The 16,917-nt window shown below is 38.4% G+C and overlaps 2 protein-coding genes across 5 annotated transcripts in view; one reads left to right on the top strand and one right to left on the bottom strand.

Moving 5' to 3' along the window:
- LOC121878197 (RING finger protein nhl-1-like) overlaps positions 1-2,639 on the top strand; it is a 75,524-nt gene extending 72,885 nt beyond the window's left edge. For all 4 annotated transcript variants that reach the window (XR_006091103.1, XM_042384260.1, XM_042384270.1 and 1 more), the window contains one exon: positions 987-2,639. The gene's annotated coding sequence lies outside the window, so the exon portion shown is untranslated. The remainder of the gene's footprint in view (positions 1-986) is intronic.
- A 3,292-nt stretch (positions 2,640-5,931) lies between these two features.
- On the bottom strand, positions 5,932-16,700 carry LOC121878212 (splicing factor 3A subunit 3-like). The gene is made up of 5 exons (XM_042384294.1): positions 16,500-16,700; positions 14,227-14,433; positions 11,132-11,285; positions 8,185-8,398; positions 5,932-7,114 (listed from the first exon to the last, which is right to left on the bottom strand). The coding sequence occupies exons 1-5, from the start codon at positions 16,593-16,595 to the stop codon at positions 6,283-6,285; spliced, it is 1,503 nt and encodes a 500-aa protein (XP_042240228.1). The 5' UTR covers positions 16,596-16,700; the 3' UTR covers positions 5,932-6,282.
- Positions 16,701-16,917: the final 217 nt, after the last annotated feature.

A 16,917-nucleotide genomic window follows, 5' to 3' on the forward strand; every position in this document is an offset into this window, starting at 1 on the left:
GTCCAATGCATGATTCTAGCAGTGGGATTTTGTCCGAGACAATTCGCAATTGTGTGAATAAGTCTTCTGTAAGATATTGTTTACATCAGCTTTTTACGACTTGCATGTAAAATTTCGCTTAGACAGTAAAGTGAGAGTTCTTTGCCATTAAAGCGAACATACATTACCAAAGATTCAGTGACTTAAATTGCCATTTAAATGTTGTTTTTCTGAAATATTAAAACCGATCTAACTAATCCAAGTTCCCCTTGAAAATCTAATATAAGATATTTCTGCATTCTACCATACAAAATGACTGTCTGAGACCCCTTCTTGTATATGACTGCTGCAATTTATTGTACAATAGTTTACTGCACAGTGCGTACAGGGGGCCCTGCTAGGAAGCTCAGCGGACAGTGACACCGTGCACAAGATGTGTCTAAGTTGTGAGGAGCCAGTCTATAATTGGCTGACCTCACTACCTATTTCTCAAGCTTCAATTTCTAACTTGATCATTAGCTGAAGCATCACTCAGGTTTGGATTCAAATAATTAGATTTGGTAATTTACTACCAAAATATTGATTGGAATAAGTTCATTAGAATATATTTCAAAGGAAAAATTGTATAAGAATAAGATGCCTTTTGGTGATTTAGGAAGAGCTTGGTGACACTGATAACACATAACAGTAGGTAACACACAGGTTGGTAATGATTGATGCAGGGAAGGTTTCATCACTGTCAGCATTTGATATCAAAATTCGATGCATATTTACATACTAAAATAAGGTTAACAAATCAAAATGTGCCAAAATAATATTACATAGAGTACAATTTTGGAGTAAATCTTTAGTTAAATAGAAAATGGAAAAGAATTAAAATTATCGCAAAGAAGTGAACTGGGGAAAATATTAAAGAATTATTACAATGATAAAATGTATTAAGGGTTGATTAAATGGCCCTGAATATATTGACAGTGAAAAGATATTAAGTATGTTTTTCCCAACAGGTCATTAGATATTTCGAGGGGAGATGAAGGAAAACGGAGCTCCCCGCCAGCCAAGACACGTAGCACAAAGCTACCCAGTAAAAGACCACAGCAACATCAACTTATGCCTGGAATGTAGACAAGACTTTCTTTTCCCAGCCAATCAGAGGTGAAGAGGTGAATTCTGTTCTACAATGAAAACAATTATTGTCGACGATGAGAAGAATTAGTGGAGTGATGAACTTGCCTGATGGTCGTTTCCTTACATGCATATTATTCGGGTTAAGCGGATTTTCCTTGTCAATTCGCTGATAACCTCAAGGGAGATAAGATTTAGACCCAGGATATTGTTGGATGTCATATCGAGGGTGCACGACGGTAGGCAGTCTAGGGCACAGTGAACTCGCAGTCCAAGTTGGGGTATTTCATTGCATTTCATTCCAAAAATGCCTTAATATACCATAACACCCAACTTACAATGAAGACTAGTGCTGTAAAGTTCCATATATATGATTCAGACTCCACTTTGCCCTAGACCTGCAGTCTACCCTACTTGTGATTGCTGGGTTACAGATCGTCTGAATGTAACGTTGTGTACATTAGAATTTAATATAACACGTTTGTACATTGTACATAAGTGCATTTTCTATGAATATATGGAAGCATCAGCGCTAAAAGTATCAATTGTCTGCAAAAGCTCGTGATAGCTCATCATTGTTACAAAATTGAATGTGTGGGACTTTGTAAAATATTTTGTTTTGTTTTGTTGTTCCCAGTGTAGGCGTAAACAAGCCAACACCGTGTGGGGATACTCAGCCATGATGACTGGTCACATGGAGTCGTATGTGTCTTAACCTTCATCTTTTTTCACGACTGATAATTACCATTTTTTAAAGTCATTTGATATATAATGGATCCTTCCGTAACGTGAACTTAGTTCATTAACCTAATAATTTAATAGAATGCATACACAGCAGTTTGCTTTTAGTTGATTACAATGATGCAGATGCACAGTAATATAGTAACTGTACCGTGAGCAGTGTAACATGTTTCTTATTTGAGTTTCAATGAGAAAAAAGGGTCGAAGATTTGTCACTGAAACAGCTACATATTGTATATCTTTTGGAAGAAGCATTATGTAATGTATATCTCAGAATAATATACAGGTATATCAATGTTGGATACATATCGTTGTTTGTAGTTCTAATAAGCATTTTTTCTTATTTACACATTGTATAGTTAGGTCAGATTCAAATAATTATCAAACAAATGAAGATCTATATAATTTGATTTTCTCATAAGAAACCCACATATATAAATATATAAAATATATATAATTTTTGTAAGACACTCTATTATACACTGTAATACTCCAGTTTATGGCTTGTTTTCTCAACAGTATTGAAGTCCAGTTTTTGGAGATACAGTTAGCATTGAGTGATACACTTCAGTATCATCTGCCAAGTTCAGTTATTGAAACTTAGTATTAAATTAATATCGGCGTTGGCTACACAGTTTGTTGCTCAGTATTGAGTGTATTTTCACATATTGGTTTCCTAGCTGTCAGTAAGCCAAGCATTGTCTAGTTGTCATTTTCTTTTTATTTCTTGAATGAAAGATTGTCAGTGTCTCTGGTCACTTTCCTAGAAGCTGAAAATAAAAAGATAAGTTGAATTTGTGTATTTCTCTTACCCCTGCCGTATTATTATTATTATTGCATTTTCGCCCCCCAGGCCCCGATGTGGGTCAGTGACCTGTGCCCGAGTGGGCTTATCCTCTTTAAAAATAAAAAAAAATAAAAGTTGTTTCCACTCCCACCTTTAACAGTGAACTTGGTCAAACAGACATGGACCAATTACATTATTTAAGAGCAATTACAGTTTTAATTACAATTACTCTTCTAAAGTTTAAACTACATATGCAATTACAATTACTTGGTTCACAATACTCTCAAATTACCCCGGTGACTGTTGGGCATTCAGCTAACACACACACTGTGCCTGAGATAATGATGGAGAAGCATCAGAGATGTGAATAATAACTCAATCACAAACAATCTTTCATCTAGCAACGACAGACGATATTTACGTTACATTAATTCTTTCACTGGGAAAATGACAATTTCACTGTTACAACATGATCACTAATATTCACAAAATTCACTGAGTTAAACTGACTTAATATGGCGGGTGGAGAATCGTACACATACCTGAGATAATGATGAAGAAGCGTCAAGAGATGTGACGCTCCTCCTCGCGCACGAGTTCATATACGGCTAACTGGCAACTCAGGCCTGTGCGGTACACATGCCAGAAAGGCTAATCACACAATGACAGAAATTACATTCAACTCAGTCGCTGTACATTTAACTATGAAAATCAATGCCATGGGTCAGTTGAATTTCTTACGTTTATTTTTATAATCTAATCAGAGATTGAGCTTGCCAGGAAGAAGTGCAATACACACGCTGTTAGCACTACTTTTACAAACTCAGCACGGCTGCGAACAAGGAACTATTCACAGGGATACGTTAGATTTTGGAGATTATACACAATGACAGAATAGTTCAGGAGATTAATGACTTTCTTAAATAGACAACTGACACAAACTTAACTACAAACATCAGATTCTCTGATGTTTGGGCATCAAAATGATCTAATTTCAGTAGTACTCAGAAATTCATGGCTATCCCCAGGGACAATATCATGGGATGCCGTTCATACTGGCAGACTCGACACTCACTTAACAAGTGTTACTAACAATAAAGACAGTTAAATCTTTCAACATCACTCAGTGTGAAAAAAGACAGACAGACAGATGGAGACAGAGACACAGTCAGACAGACAGAGACAAATAGACAAACAGAGAAAGACTGACACACAGAGATTGAGATACAAAGACAGAAAGAGACTGAGAGACACACAGGCAAAAACACAGACAGTGACAGTCAGACAGACAGACAACAGATAGACAAACAGAGACAGACAGAGATTGAGATACAAAGACAGACAGAGACTGAGAGACACACACAGACAGAGAGACAGACAGACAGACAAACAGAGAGAGACATACAGACAAATATACACAGATGACAGAGATAGACAGACAGACCCCTTACACATCGACTCTGACATAACCCAACTAGTCAGACACAAACAAGGTCTAGACCAGTGCTTCTCAAACTATCTCATGTGGCGGACCTCTTTTTCCAATATGCCGGAGACCGGTACCATATTTGTGCCATATTATTATTTGTTTACGATCCGAGAAAATATTATTTGAACATTAGTAGTAATATTAATTTATACCAGAAAAATATAATGAATATAATAAAAGTTGACACTTTTTTATTATTTATTTACTTTGTAAACAAGTAATACACTATTACAATATAAATAAAGAATATTAAAAAATCAAACTAGCAAAGCCTTCTAACAAAGATATAATAAACATATGTATATATAAGTACTGTATTTATATGGAGATAAGTGGTGTATACTTTTGTACTGTTCAAGAGTATGGTGAGGCTGAGGTTGGGGTTTAGGTTAATTTAGGCTGTGGTTGTCTGTATTTCATTTGTTCCTTTACTTGGCCCTTGTACTGTATATACGTCCTTTAATTTTATTATCTTAATAACTTGTGCAGTGTATAATTCCTCCTCACTATGATACTTATATTTTGAGTAAATCTGAGGTTTATTATTAAGAACCTGATGGAAATAATATAAGAGTCATTATAGTACTATCCTGCTTATTGTTGTGATCATTAGTGGCAGGGGTTTATTTTTCTATGCTGTCACGATCAAGCCGCACCTCTTATTTAACTATTGGTAAAATCTTGATAAAGAGGAGAGATGACATAACACCTGGTTCTCAGCAGATACATGTGAAAGCAGTGTCAATGTCATTGTCTTTTTTTTCAAATGATATTCGTATCTATATCTAATTCATATGAATACAAGTATAGCCCAAAAACCAACGCCCCCAATAACCGCCGCTTCACATAACCAACAATTACAGATAAAGGAAATTCCCGCAAGTTTCATTGATGCCCCAGAGATCCGATGATCAGGAGAGGGGCAGCAGAGTTGTTTTGAATTTGGTGGGCAGTGGCATAGTGCAAATTCTTGCCACAAAAGGGGTCTGCCTCTGACTCATTCCTGCAATCTTTGCTCTTGTTTACACTTACTATGTATCTTTGACTTTGTGTTTTTTCATTATTTCCAACTTCCTGTGTTCTGCAATCATGCCAAAATGCACCAGTGATAGTTCTCAGAGGGAGCAGCTTGATGTAATGTGAAAAGGCATAGTAAGAGTGGTGATGGACCAGCAAATATTGGAGCAGACTTGAACTTGCCACCCTACACCACCTCTACCATCCCCAACACAGGGAAAGAATTATCGATTTATGCTTTACATTGTTTATTTAATGCTTATTATGCTTGCTTTATGTGTCTGCTTCTTTTCTTGCTTGACAGTGTGCTCGACAAATATATTATATTTATCAAGGGTAGATGGGAGTTTTTGAAAGGTGGCTGGTCCATAACCCCCTGAATTTGTTATATTCTTATGGGATCAATTGCTTTGACAACCGTTTATTCACTAACCAACGACTTTTCCCGGTCCCTATGAGTCGGCTATCAGGGTACACAAACACATATACAAAAGAAAAACATACACACACTCACAATCTGATTCAGGCTCATACAAAGGAGTGAACTCGGAAACCTCTTCAGGGAACAGGAAAGGTTGTCTTCGTGAAAAGCAGCATGTCAGTGTGTGATGTATGGCAGCGCTGCCAGGGTGGTGGCAGTGTTGTCAAAACATAGGCCTAGAGTTGCTTGAAACAATTCATAAAAATCAGGCTACTTGTACTGCATGTAATGCCTCGAGGTACTGGTAACATTTCATCCCAAACATATCTGTGATTGATGTCCAGCAAGCTAAAGGATAAAAAAAATGAGGCATAGATTTCCAATTGTTTTACTTGAACAGTTATATAAATGACCTTGTACTTATATGTTTGGTTACACAGACAAGTAACAGTACTGTACTATTACACCTTTGGCAAAAGCAAGTCCCATTATTTTCCACAATTAGATGAAAATATCAAATGTAATGTACAAATGACCCAAAAATGCTATCTAAACAATCATATTGCTACTATAATTTCCCTTCAAGTTAACATTAACATCTGGGCCCTTTAAAAAAAAAAAAAATGAAAAAATTACATATTCAGTGCACATTTACAAGATGAGACCTAAAAGTAGGCATTCTTCATATACTGTACACATTACCAGCATACATGCCATGAAAATTTACAGCAGACCCTGCCTCTTAAGATCATCAAAGGTTTTTCGATTAACAACATTCCCTTGAGAATCTTCATATTCTTCTTCCTGTTCTGACTGCCATCTCTCAGATGTCTTTTGAACTTTAAGTTTCTCCCATAATTTGAGAGCATCTTCAATCTGTGTAACATTAGCAAAGTGAGCAGTGTTAGGGATGCCTAAACATCTCATGCCATGAGCATGTCTCCATTCTGCAAAGTGCCTCTGGAATGCCTTAGGACCTTTGTAGGTGAAATTTCCACATATTTCACAGTTGTAACTAATATTAAGACCATGGAGCTTGTATAGCCAATATGGGATAGGTTTACCATCCCAGCCGAGAGGAAGGTTTTTGGGATTATAAGGTACTTCATCGTCGGCCTCATCCTCAGATTCAGATGCAGACGCTTCCTCCTCCTCCTCCTCTTCCCCGTCTCTCCTGGCTTGTTTACGCTGAACATTCTCTTTGGTAGCCATACGTTGTTCACTTAGGGTTTCTGTAAGTCGGTAAACTTGTGCCTCCAACATTGCAAGTTCTCTGATTTTTTCTGTTTCACGTCCCTTTGTTACTTTCCCTGGCTTAGACTTTGCAAAGAGGGAGGGGTCAAGTTCTTCCACAGACATACCTTTTGTTTTGAAAAGCCTTTGTGCTCTTTCCTCCAAGGTTCCACCACACTTTAAACCAAGGGCCATAAGAGCTGACTTAAGACGATCCAGACCTAATGACATGAGTTCTTCTGACGATGAGAAAGCAGAAAGATCAAGATGAGCTCCCATCGCTGCAAGTGCACCACCTGTCTCCTTTGGCCAGCCTGGGAATCTAAAGTATTTGCAGCATAATAAAAATCTAATCTTCAGTGAAATGACATCAAGTTTTAGTAAGAAAACGTCACAAATTTAATTTAAATCAGTATAATCTCATTCCAAAATATAGAGCTGATTGGATCAAATGTGTATCTAGTAGTTCTTGTCACACTACCCATTCACTAATTTAATCACGAACATAAGATTTTTTTCTTCTGAATAAAGTTAATTTCTTTAAGTAACAAAAGAATTGGGAATAGCAGACAGAGAAATTGTGAAATCAACCTAAGAAAACTGTTTAAATTTGGGGTCTGTTTTGATGCATTTTAAGGGTGCCCGGGGAGTTGAATCCCCCTAATTTTGATTCAGATTTTTGCTCCCATTTATTAGGCCCCTAAGGAAAATTCAACTTTACTGACAATATTATATGGAGCAAACAGCAAAGTATCAGTGAATTTTGCCATAATTCAGTTCTAATGAATCCCCCTCAGACATTATATTTTTTAAGACCATATCTCCAACTTTATGTACTTATAGAAAACTTTTATTTGTATGTATGATGTATGAAGAACACAGCACTGAAGTAGGGTCAAGCTCCATAAATGAAAAAAAAATTGCAGCTAAAGCTTGCAAAATTTTAACTCATCATAACTTTTGAACCAGTGAAGATAATGAAGAGATTTAAGTGGCACATTGTAACATTATTAGTGCAAATTTAATTGATGCTAGTAAAAGACATCATACAAATTGTTTTGGGGCATACCAGTGCTTGTCCTACTTCAGTTCTGTGTTCCTCATATACAATGATGTTCTTTGCAACTTAAAGTAAATAAAACTTGACTCTTACACACTCCTCTGCCTTCTTTTAATACAAGGTGATACATATTCTTTTACATCACAGTACTCATATTTTTCTAATTATCACTAAACTTTATTTCCCATGTACTTCCATTAGCAAAATTTACTAGAATCAAAACTTATTTCTTGACATGGAGTTATTCAAAACTACAATCCCAACCTTATTCCACCAGCCACATCACCTTGAAGGCTTACAAACAACTAAATTAATAATAAGTGGTCACTAACCTTCCACCATCCCACTGCTCAGTGAAGTCCTTATTTACGCAGTCCAATTCCTCGCCAAGATCCAACAAGGGTTTGACTCTCTCTACATATATATATAAGTAGTCCAGGAGAACATGGAGATATTCTCGATATTGTGTGGTCTTCTTCTCTTTTGGGATCTCAAATAATCGGTCGAAAGTTGTTAGGTATGTGATGTAGTCAATCTTTTCAAGCCCTGTAAATATAATGAGTCAGTACAGTAGACAAACAGTGAGGCGACCCTTTGGGGGAAGGGGGTGTCGGGGTCACTTTTATCCCCCCAATGGACACTTATATATAAGCCTCTCTAGGTCCCTGTAAGTTCAGTTGCCTCTGAAGATGTCTTGAATAAAGACGAAAACTATGGTACTTGTGTAGTTAGTTGACCAAGAGGTAGGACACAGATTGAGCAGATGAAAACAAACCTGATGCGCCAAGCAACGCAAGGCGCATTTGGCGTGGAATTTAACAGAATCATGCTCAATTTAGTGAAATAGTTCGGTAAATTGAGCGAACATAACGGAAAGCTCGATTAAGTGGAAATTTTGATTTAACGAACAGGGGTGGCTGAAATTAATTTATTAAATTGAGAAAATACTGTACCACATCTTATGATCGCTGCATGGAATGTCAAGACCCTTCTGGATACTGGCATAAATGAGCATCCTGAAAGAAGAATCACCCTTGTGGCAAAAGAGCTATCTAGGTAGAACATCGACAAAGCAGCCATTAGTGAGTCGCAGCTCTCAGATGAGGGTCGACTCACAGAACGAGGTTCTGGCTATACCTTCTTTGTGGAAGGGTAAGCCTGCTGTGGAGAGAAACTGCATTGGAGTTGGCTTCGTCATCTGCCAACGCATCCTACATAGGCTAACTGAAATGCCTCTTGGTATTAAAGTGCCTCACGATGCTCAGAAACCCACTGAATCACTCACGTCATGCCTTCTTCATGAGTGCATACGCCCCAACACTGGATGCAGAGAAATGACATTAAGAAGGCCGTTTATGCTGACCTTCACAGAGTGCTAACCTTTATCCCCAGAGAAGATAAGGTTGTGCTCCTAAGTGACTTCAATGCCAGAGTTGGCAGAGACGCTGACATTTGGCAAGAAACTATAGGGAAAACGAAATAGGTGAGTGTAATCCCAACGGCCAACTCATCAGCAAGTGTGCTGAACACAGCCTCACTTTCATCAAAACCTTGTTTAGGCAGACCGACAAGTTGAAGGGTTCTTGGCAACACCAGCGATCCAAACGTTGGCATCTCATTGACTACACCATTGTCAGAGAAAGAGATTGCAGAGATGTCCTCATCACCCAAGCCATGTGTGAATCAGACCAATATGACACAGATCATCAGTTTGTCAGAGCCAAACTCTCCCTTCAGTTCGCCGTACCAAAACGATGAAGTCAACATGCCTCCAGAAGAGGTTTTACCACCAAGAGTCTGAAGGATCCGGTGGTAGCACATGCTTTCAGAGAGCAGTCCGAGGATGGGCTAATAAACAACCCACATCCAAGTGCCAAATGGGGTATGCTCAACACTGTCATGACAAAAACCTGCAGAGAGAACCTCAGCCAGATCGAAAGAATACACCAGGACTGGTTTGATGAAAATTACCTGGAAATCAATGTACTCATTGATGATAAACGTGCTGCTTTAACTGACTGGCAGAAAACCATCAGTCTCGGATCAAAGCTGATATCTTCCACAAGAAGAAAGCAGCAGCCCAGCACGAACTTCACAATCTAAAGAACGAATGGTTGAAAAATAAAGTGTGTGAAATTAAAAAATTTGCAGAGCATCACAAGATGTAAAAATTTTTCAATTCCATTAAAACATGATGCAGTCCCCCTCTGCTCATTGATGGTAACTCCCTAATTAAAGACGAAAAAGGCATCTGTCAGCACTGGAAAGAGCACTACCATTCGCTGCTTAACCAAAACACCAATGTGGAAGTCCCGACAACTCAGCAGGTTCCTCAGCACCCAGAACTGACCCCACCTCTGTTATCCTCCATCCCTGGATGAGGTAGCTACTGCCATCAAAAAGATTAAAAATAACAAAGCTGCAGGGCCTGATGGAAACTCAGCTGAGGTATATAAAGCAGGTGGACCTCTGCTTACCGTCTGTCTCCACTCCTGGAGAATATATGGGTGGAGGAAATCCCCCAAGCTTTTAAAGATGCCTCCATCATCAATATTTATAAGAACAAGGGAGACCAGTCAGACTGTGGCAACTACATCAGGATCTTGTTGCTGTCCGTAGCTGGCAAGATTATCGCCCAAGTCCTCCTTAACAGACTTCTTCCTGTAGCCATCACATGGCTTCACTAATATGATCTTTGCTGCCTGGCAAATATTGGAAAATTGCAGAGAACAGCGTTGTGACTTGTACATGGCCTTCATCGACCTTACCAAGGAAGCCCTCTGGTGGACCCTCAGTCGTTTTGGCTGCCCACGAAAATTCATCGCCATTGTGAGATATATTTGTTAGATTTCGTTTATTTCCAATACGTTACATGTCTGAATAAAAAGTGCACCATCTGGCAATTGGTGTCATCGGGCAACATTGATTGATTGATTGTGGTAATTACATTCCTGGCAATGCAACAGCTTATGTCATCAGCCGCCAAAATAAACTAAAAGCTTAGAAGGCTAAAAAACAATAATGCGAAGTAAAGAAAAAAGAAAAGAACGAAGAGACACAAAATACAGATAATAAATACCATAAAACTTTCATAAAAATATTTAAATGTTAACAGATAAACTCCAAGCTTGTGTAGAAGGCCAGCTTCCTCCACGAAGAAGGGAACGTCCCTTACCATGCTACCCACTCCTTCCCCTTGCACCAAAGAGAGACGGTAAGACCCGTCTCCTCCCCGGTGCTTACGACCTGAAAAAAAAAGAAGAAAAATAAGATCCTTACCTTTGATATTGAGGTATTTGTTGTAGCACTCGTGAAGATCAAGGTATTTACCATAGCCTTCCTCATCAGTGAAGTCCACCATCACCAGGTTCTCATCATTAGCTTCCCTCTGCTTGTTTATTTCTTCAAACTCCACACTCATGGGCACACTTATCTTCACAATAACAACCACATTAGTCTTTTAAACACACAATTATTCAGTTTTCATTGTTTATATCAACTACATTCCAAACAAAATACATTGGGATCACTGCAAACTTTAAACTAAACTCAATCCATATATCCTCAACTCACTGCTTAAATGCTTCTGTCTGTTCACTTTGATGAGAAACTTGACTCATCACTGTAACCATCATTTCCATTCCTTAAAACTTTCATGAACAAACATCTCTCAAATGTAAGTTGTCTCCTGTTATTCCTCTGAAATATGCTTAGGACACATTCCTTGTCACTGCTACTGACTAAATCTATCCCTTTGTGTATAAGGTTTACCTCTCCCTTCTAGCATAAATTATTGTATGCTTATGCCCCAATCCATTACCTATGTAGATCAGCTGTATTCTCCTGCCATCTAGCATAATTAATTTTCTCATTTATTATGTTCCATTTGTTCTGCCTGTGTCAACTTATATCTGTCCATGCACATTACAGGACATACTTCAAAATGAAACCAACACTGCACTACAAAATTTGACCTTAAAAATGAGGTAACTTGAACAGTATAAGAGATCTGGATATTGTTTTTACAAAGCCCTGTGTGTTTACTCCTGATTTTGGCCATACCAGTATTAACAAGGAAGGAAAACAAACTTAGTACAGTACAGTACTGTAGAGTATATTGCATACAGGTACTCCTCGATTTACGACCTACTCGACATACGACCACCCGGACATACGACCGCCGCAGTCGTACCAAAAAATTTTCAAATTCCGTATGTATTTTCGAGTACCGAAACGTTTCTGTCCCGTACGAGAGCATGGCGTGGGCTGGGCCGCCTCGTGGTGTACAGCGTCCATGCCGTAGCGTGCTCAGTTGGTGTTTGGCCATTGTAGTTGTCGGTAGTGATCGCGCTGTGTACTGACAATATTTTTGTTTCTAATTCCATTTAAAATGATTGGCAAGTGTAAAAGTGAGAGTTCTGCTAGTGCTCAGAAGAAAAAGAGACAATTACTTTTGAGATGAAAATGAAAATAATAATGCAATATGAAAATGGAAAAACAGTAGCAACCATTTCACGCGACCTAGGTTTCTCCCACTTGACGATATCAACAATTTTGAAGGACAAGGAACGAATTAGAGAGGTAGTGACAGGATCTGCACCTATAAAGGGAATGATAATAATAAAAAAAAGACAAGGTATTCATGAGATGGAAAAATTACTTGTAGTGTGGATGGAAGATCAGATGCAGAAGAGTGTACCCTTAAGCCTTCTAACCATACAGGCTAAGGCAAGAAGCCTTTTCAAAAGCCTGAAAGAGCAGGCAGGAGATGAGTGCGACACAAAACTTCACAGCAAGTCATGGGTGGTTCCAAAGGTTTGAGAACCGTTACAGTTTGCACAGTGTAAAGGTGAGTGGAGAAGCAGCAAGTGCTGATGTGGGTGCTGCTGAAGCTTTTAAGGAGGAGCTAGATCGTGTCATCATGGAGGGAAATTATTTCCCTGAGCAAATATTTAATGTGGATGAAACTGGCTTATTCTGGAAGCGCATGCCAGAACGGACATACATCCACAAAGAGGCGAAAACCATGCTGGGATTCAAGGCATTCAAGGACCGAATCACACTTCTGTTGGGGGGAATGTAGCTGGTTCCAAGGTAAAACCCTTCATGATATATCATTCAGAGAACCCCAGGGCTTTTAAAAATGTCAGCAAGCACACACTGCCAGTGTTTTATCGCAGTAATAAGAAAGCATGGATGACTCTAGCACTGTTTGAGGATTGGTTCCTGAGTTGTTACATTCCATGAGCCAAGGAGTATTGTCTGCAACAAGGGGTTGCATTCAAGATTTTATTAATTTTAGATAATGCTCTGGGACACCCACCACACCTGGACAACCTGCACCCTGATGTTAAGGTAGTCTACATTCCACCTAACACTACCTCTATCATCCAACCTATGGATCAAGGTGCTACTGAAGGTGAGAAAACGCTCAGAGAGTTTTGGAAGGACTACAACATTTTGAAATGTATAAAGAACATAGCTGCAGCATGGGATGAGGTTACAGGTCAGTGCAAGAATGGAATATGGAAGAAGGTCCTGAAAAGATATGTGAACAGTTTCAAAGGATTTAATGAAGATGAAGCAATTTCTAAGATTAGTAACAAGATAGGGTAAACAGCTGGAGTTAGAAACTGATACTGAAGATGTTGAGCAGTTGGTTGAAAGTGTAGCAGAAGAGCTAAGTAACGAGGATCTTATTCAACTGGATGCACAAAAAATTGGAGAGGAAGAAGAGAGACAAAATGTAGAAGAAGAACCTGCACCCCCCCAAAAATTTTCAGTGAAACAAATGGCAGAGGCATTTGCTACTATTAATAAGGGGATGCAAATGTTTGACAAAATGGATCAAAATGTTGAGTTTTGCAAAAGTTGACAGAATGATCCAAGATGCAGTTGCTTGCTGCAGGGAGATTTGCAGTTTTAATTGGACATATATTTTAAGAAGTCCCCCACTGCTGTTTCCTCACACCCCACCAGTGCTGCTTCTTCACTCCCTAAAGATGATCCAATACCTTCAACAAGCAAGTATGTTAGCCTATCTGAAGAAAGCGAAATTGATGACCCACCCAGCCCTGTCTCCTCCTCTGCTTCATCCAATTAATGTAGTCTCCATGTTTAATTAAAAAATTATTGAGGACCCGTGTGCATTCAGCTGACTACATTAAAGGTAGGTGCACAGTAACACTTTATTAATTTTTTATTATTGATTACTTTTACTGTACAGTACAGTATTTCATTTTAGATTTTCTATGTATTATTTTCGCATTTTCGACTTACGGCCAATTCGACTTACTTCCTGGTTGTCGGTCCCTAACCCCGTCGTAAGTTGGGGACTGACTGTACTGCTTCCACTAAAGATACTGATCACTTACCTCATTTGGATGTTTTTTGTGAAATTCTTTAATTTGTTTCAACCGATTGTAAAATTCTGCCAACTCATTGGGCCCAGACAATGCTGCAACCTCCTCCTTCCTCAAGCCATCCTTGTCTTCATATAGGTCAGCCAGATGCTGTGAGGCTTCAACATATCGGTCAAGTAAGATACGATGGCGGTGGTCAGAATTGATTACCTCACGATTCTGAAATTAGTAACAGGAATTACAAGTCGTAAAAATTAGGGTGTAAAGAATTCTTTACAATTCAGCACTGTACAGTATTTTCATCCATCTGAACATTCTACTCCCTCTTCCAAAAATTATTGGAAAAAAGGGAAGATGCATCAGCTAGACTACCTGGCCAGATAGCATCCCCTACCACATTTTACAGCATACAGCAAACACTCGATAACTTGGCGCAGATGGGGCTCTGACCTTGCCGAGTTATCCCAAATCCTGACTTATCAACCCATCGACCCATATATGTGTACAAGATACATGTAATTACTAAATATAAAAAAGAAACACTTACAAGCACTGCAGGTGAAGAATGAAGCATCATAGTACATGACACAAATGTATGGTAGGTGACACAGATGTATAATAGGTGACACAGAGGCATGGTAGGTGATGCAGGTGGCCAGATATTCCGAGATTTCCCAGATAATTTTATATATCTCGGCATTTCCCGAGTTATACTAATACATTCCGAAACCACATCCATGCCGAGTTATATGAAATTATGAGTAATCGAGGGTTTACTGTATAAGATGCACTTTTTTCTGAAAAATGCCTAAAAAAATTACTCCACTTCTCAAATATGAGCTTGTGGTTTCCATAGGCTAATGAATCCCCTAGCTGCAGTCTCCAGTACGATAAGTTCTACCTAACCCAACTCCAGGATGTAAAAATATGATTGTTTTCTTATTCATATTACTGTGTTATGACTTTTAATTTATAACTACTGATGTTGACCTGGGATGACATCCAACTCTTCAGGGTAAAGCAGTAACTTTTTTTGAACTCTTACAAGAATTACTATGTACAGTATCTATTAATGACATACCTGAAACATTTATCTTACCATTTTTATTAGGATACATCCTTTAGCTTTATGTGTCTGCCCTTTGGACAATTATTCCTTTTACCTGTAGTATTGTACGTGTATATGTGTGTGTGTGTGTGTGTGTGTAGACACAGTTTAAAGCCGCGGTCGGGTGCCAGTGATCTCGGCCCATTTAGGTAATCTCGGCCCACACAACAATGATATTAACAGTCAGGGTTTGGTAAATTTATAGTAGTTCACACAACTGTTAGAAAGTCAAAACTATGTTTTTCTAGTGTTTTTGTGTGTTTTGATTGGTTTTGACCTTGATTTCCGTCGGAAATTGCCTGTTTAGTTATCGCCCCCTTCTACCCCCAGGGGATCCTGTTGGGAACCGGGGTTTTGGGTGGGGGAGAGAAACAGGCATTTTCCGACAAAAATCATGGGCAAGTAAACACAAAACACCTAAAAACACTAGAAAAACATCAACCTAACCTTCTTTTGGATGACCTAACCTGACCTAGCCTGACCTGACCTAACCTAAGCTAAGCTAACCTGACCTAACCTAACTCTCATGGTGTTTTTACATAACCAGACTCGCACCATATTTGGGAATCACTGTTATTTCTTACCTTATTCCGAATTAGAATCCGCATAACGATTTATGAAGGGTATATTAATAGAATGAAATAGAGAAAGATTTGGCATGCACTATCTCCATTATTATACGTTTCCGACGGTAATGTAATATAAGAAAATTACTGTATCTAAGAATTAAACGTCTTTTTCGAATATGATAATAGATTTTGGGTAGGAATGTTGTGTGAACTACTAAAAATACCCAGGATATAAATATGAGGCTATTTTTTCCAGTTATAAGGAAGGATAATCTATTTTTTATAGAAGTCCCTTAATATACTATTATTGCATTTTCTGTGTTGCCATTCGTTACAGAAATCACACTTTACATGGCACTTCTTGTCGGTTTTGAACTTCCGATTTACAAAATTCTAAGTTTAACTGTTTTAATATCGGGCTGACACCTCACTTCTACCCAGTGCTGGAGCACCTTAGCTTTCGTCTTTATTCAAGACATCTTCAGAGGCAACTGGATTACATGGACAGAGAGAGGCTTAAATATACAGGTTGACCTTATTAAACAAGTCATAATGATGTCGTCCACTAATGCCCACACCAACACACACGCTAAGTCGGCCACACTTACAGAGCTCTTTTTGTGTAGACATTCCTTGACCATCGCAGCCATAAGTCTTTCTCTTTCTTCATGATACCGCCTTTGCTGTTCAAGTATGGTATCCATGATTTTGTGCTACGCCTTCACTCGTTTATCAGTCGTCAATAAACATGCGGACACACGGACAGTGTTGTTGTCCAACAGAACAGCGATGTAAACAAACACATGAAACGTTTGGGATGGTTCTTTTCCTTAAATTAATATACATATTATATAACTATCATATAATTATAAAAATTACATAATTGTTAATTGAATTTAAAACTTAAACAACCGACAACATCTTCATTAAAATATTAACGAAGTTGTACCGTAGATATCGCTCCTTCCATACCAAATAATATCATCGAATTCACTGATAAGCATATATATATATATATATATATAT

The sequence above is a fragment of the Homarus americanus genome, unplaced genomic scaffold, assembly GCF_018991925.1.
Source record: "Homarus americanus isolate GMGI-L3 unplaced genomic scaffold, GMGI_Hamer_2.0 scaffold33468, whole genome shotgun sequence".
In the NCBI taxonomy this organism is placed as follows: Eukaryota; Metazoa; Arthropoda; class Malacostraca; order Decapoda; family Nephropidae; genus Homarus; species Homarus americanus.

What these genes read in the sequence shown, in the direction of transcription:
- LOC121878212 (XM_042384294.1), bottom strand. Translation starts at nt 16,595, where the DNA reads ATGGATACCATACTTGAACAGCAAAGGCGGTATCATGAAGAAAGAGAA. An exon ending in ACAAAAAACATCCAAATGAG is followed by an intron (nt 11,286 to 14,226) that starts GTAAGTGATCAG and finishes GTTATTGTGAAG; the next exon opens with ATAAGTGTGCCCATGAGTGT. An exon ending in GAGCAGTGGGATGGTGGAAG is followed by an intron (nt 7,115 to 8,184) that starts GTTAGTGACCAC and finishes CAAATACTTTAG; the next exon opens with ATTCCCAGGCTGGCCAAAGG.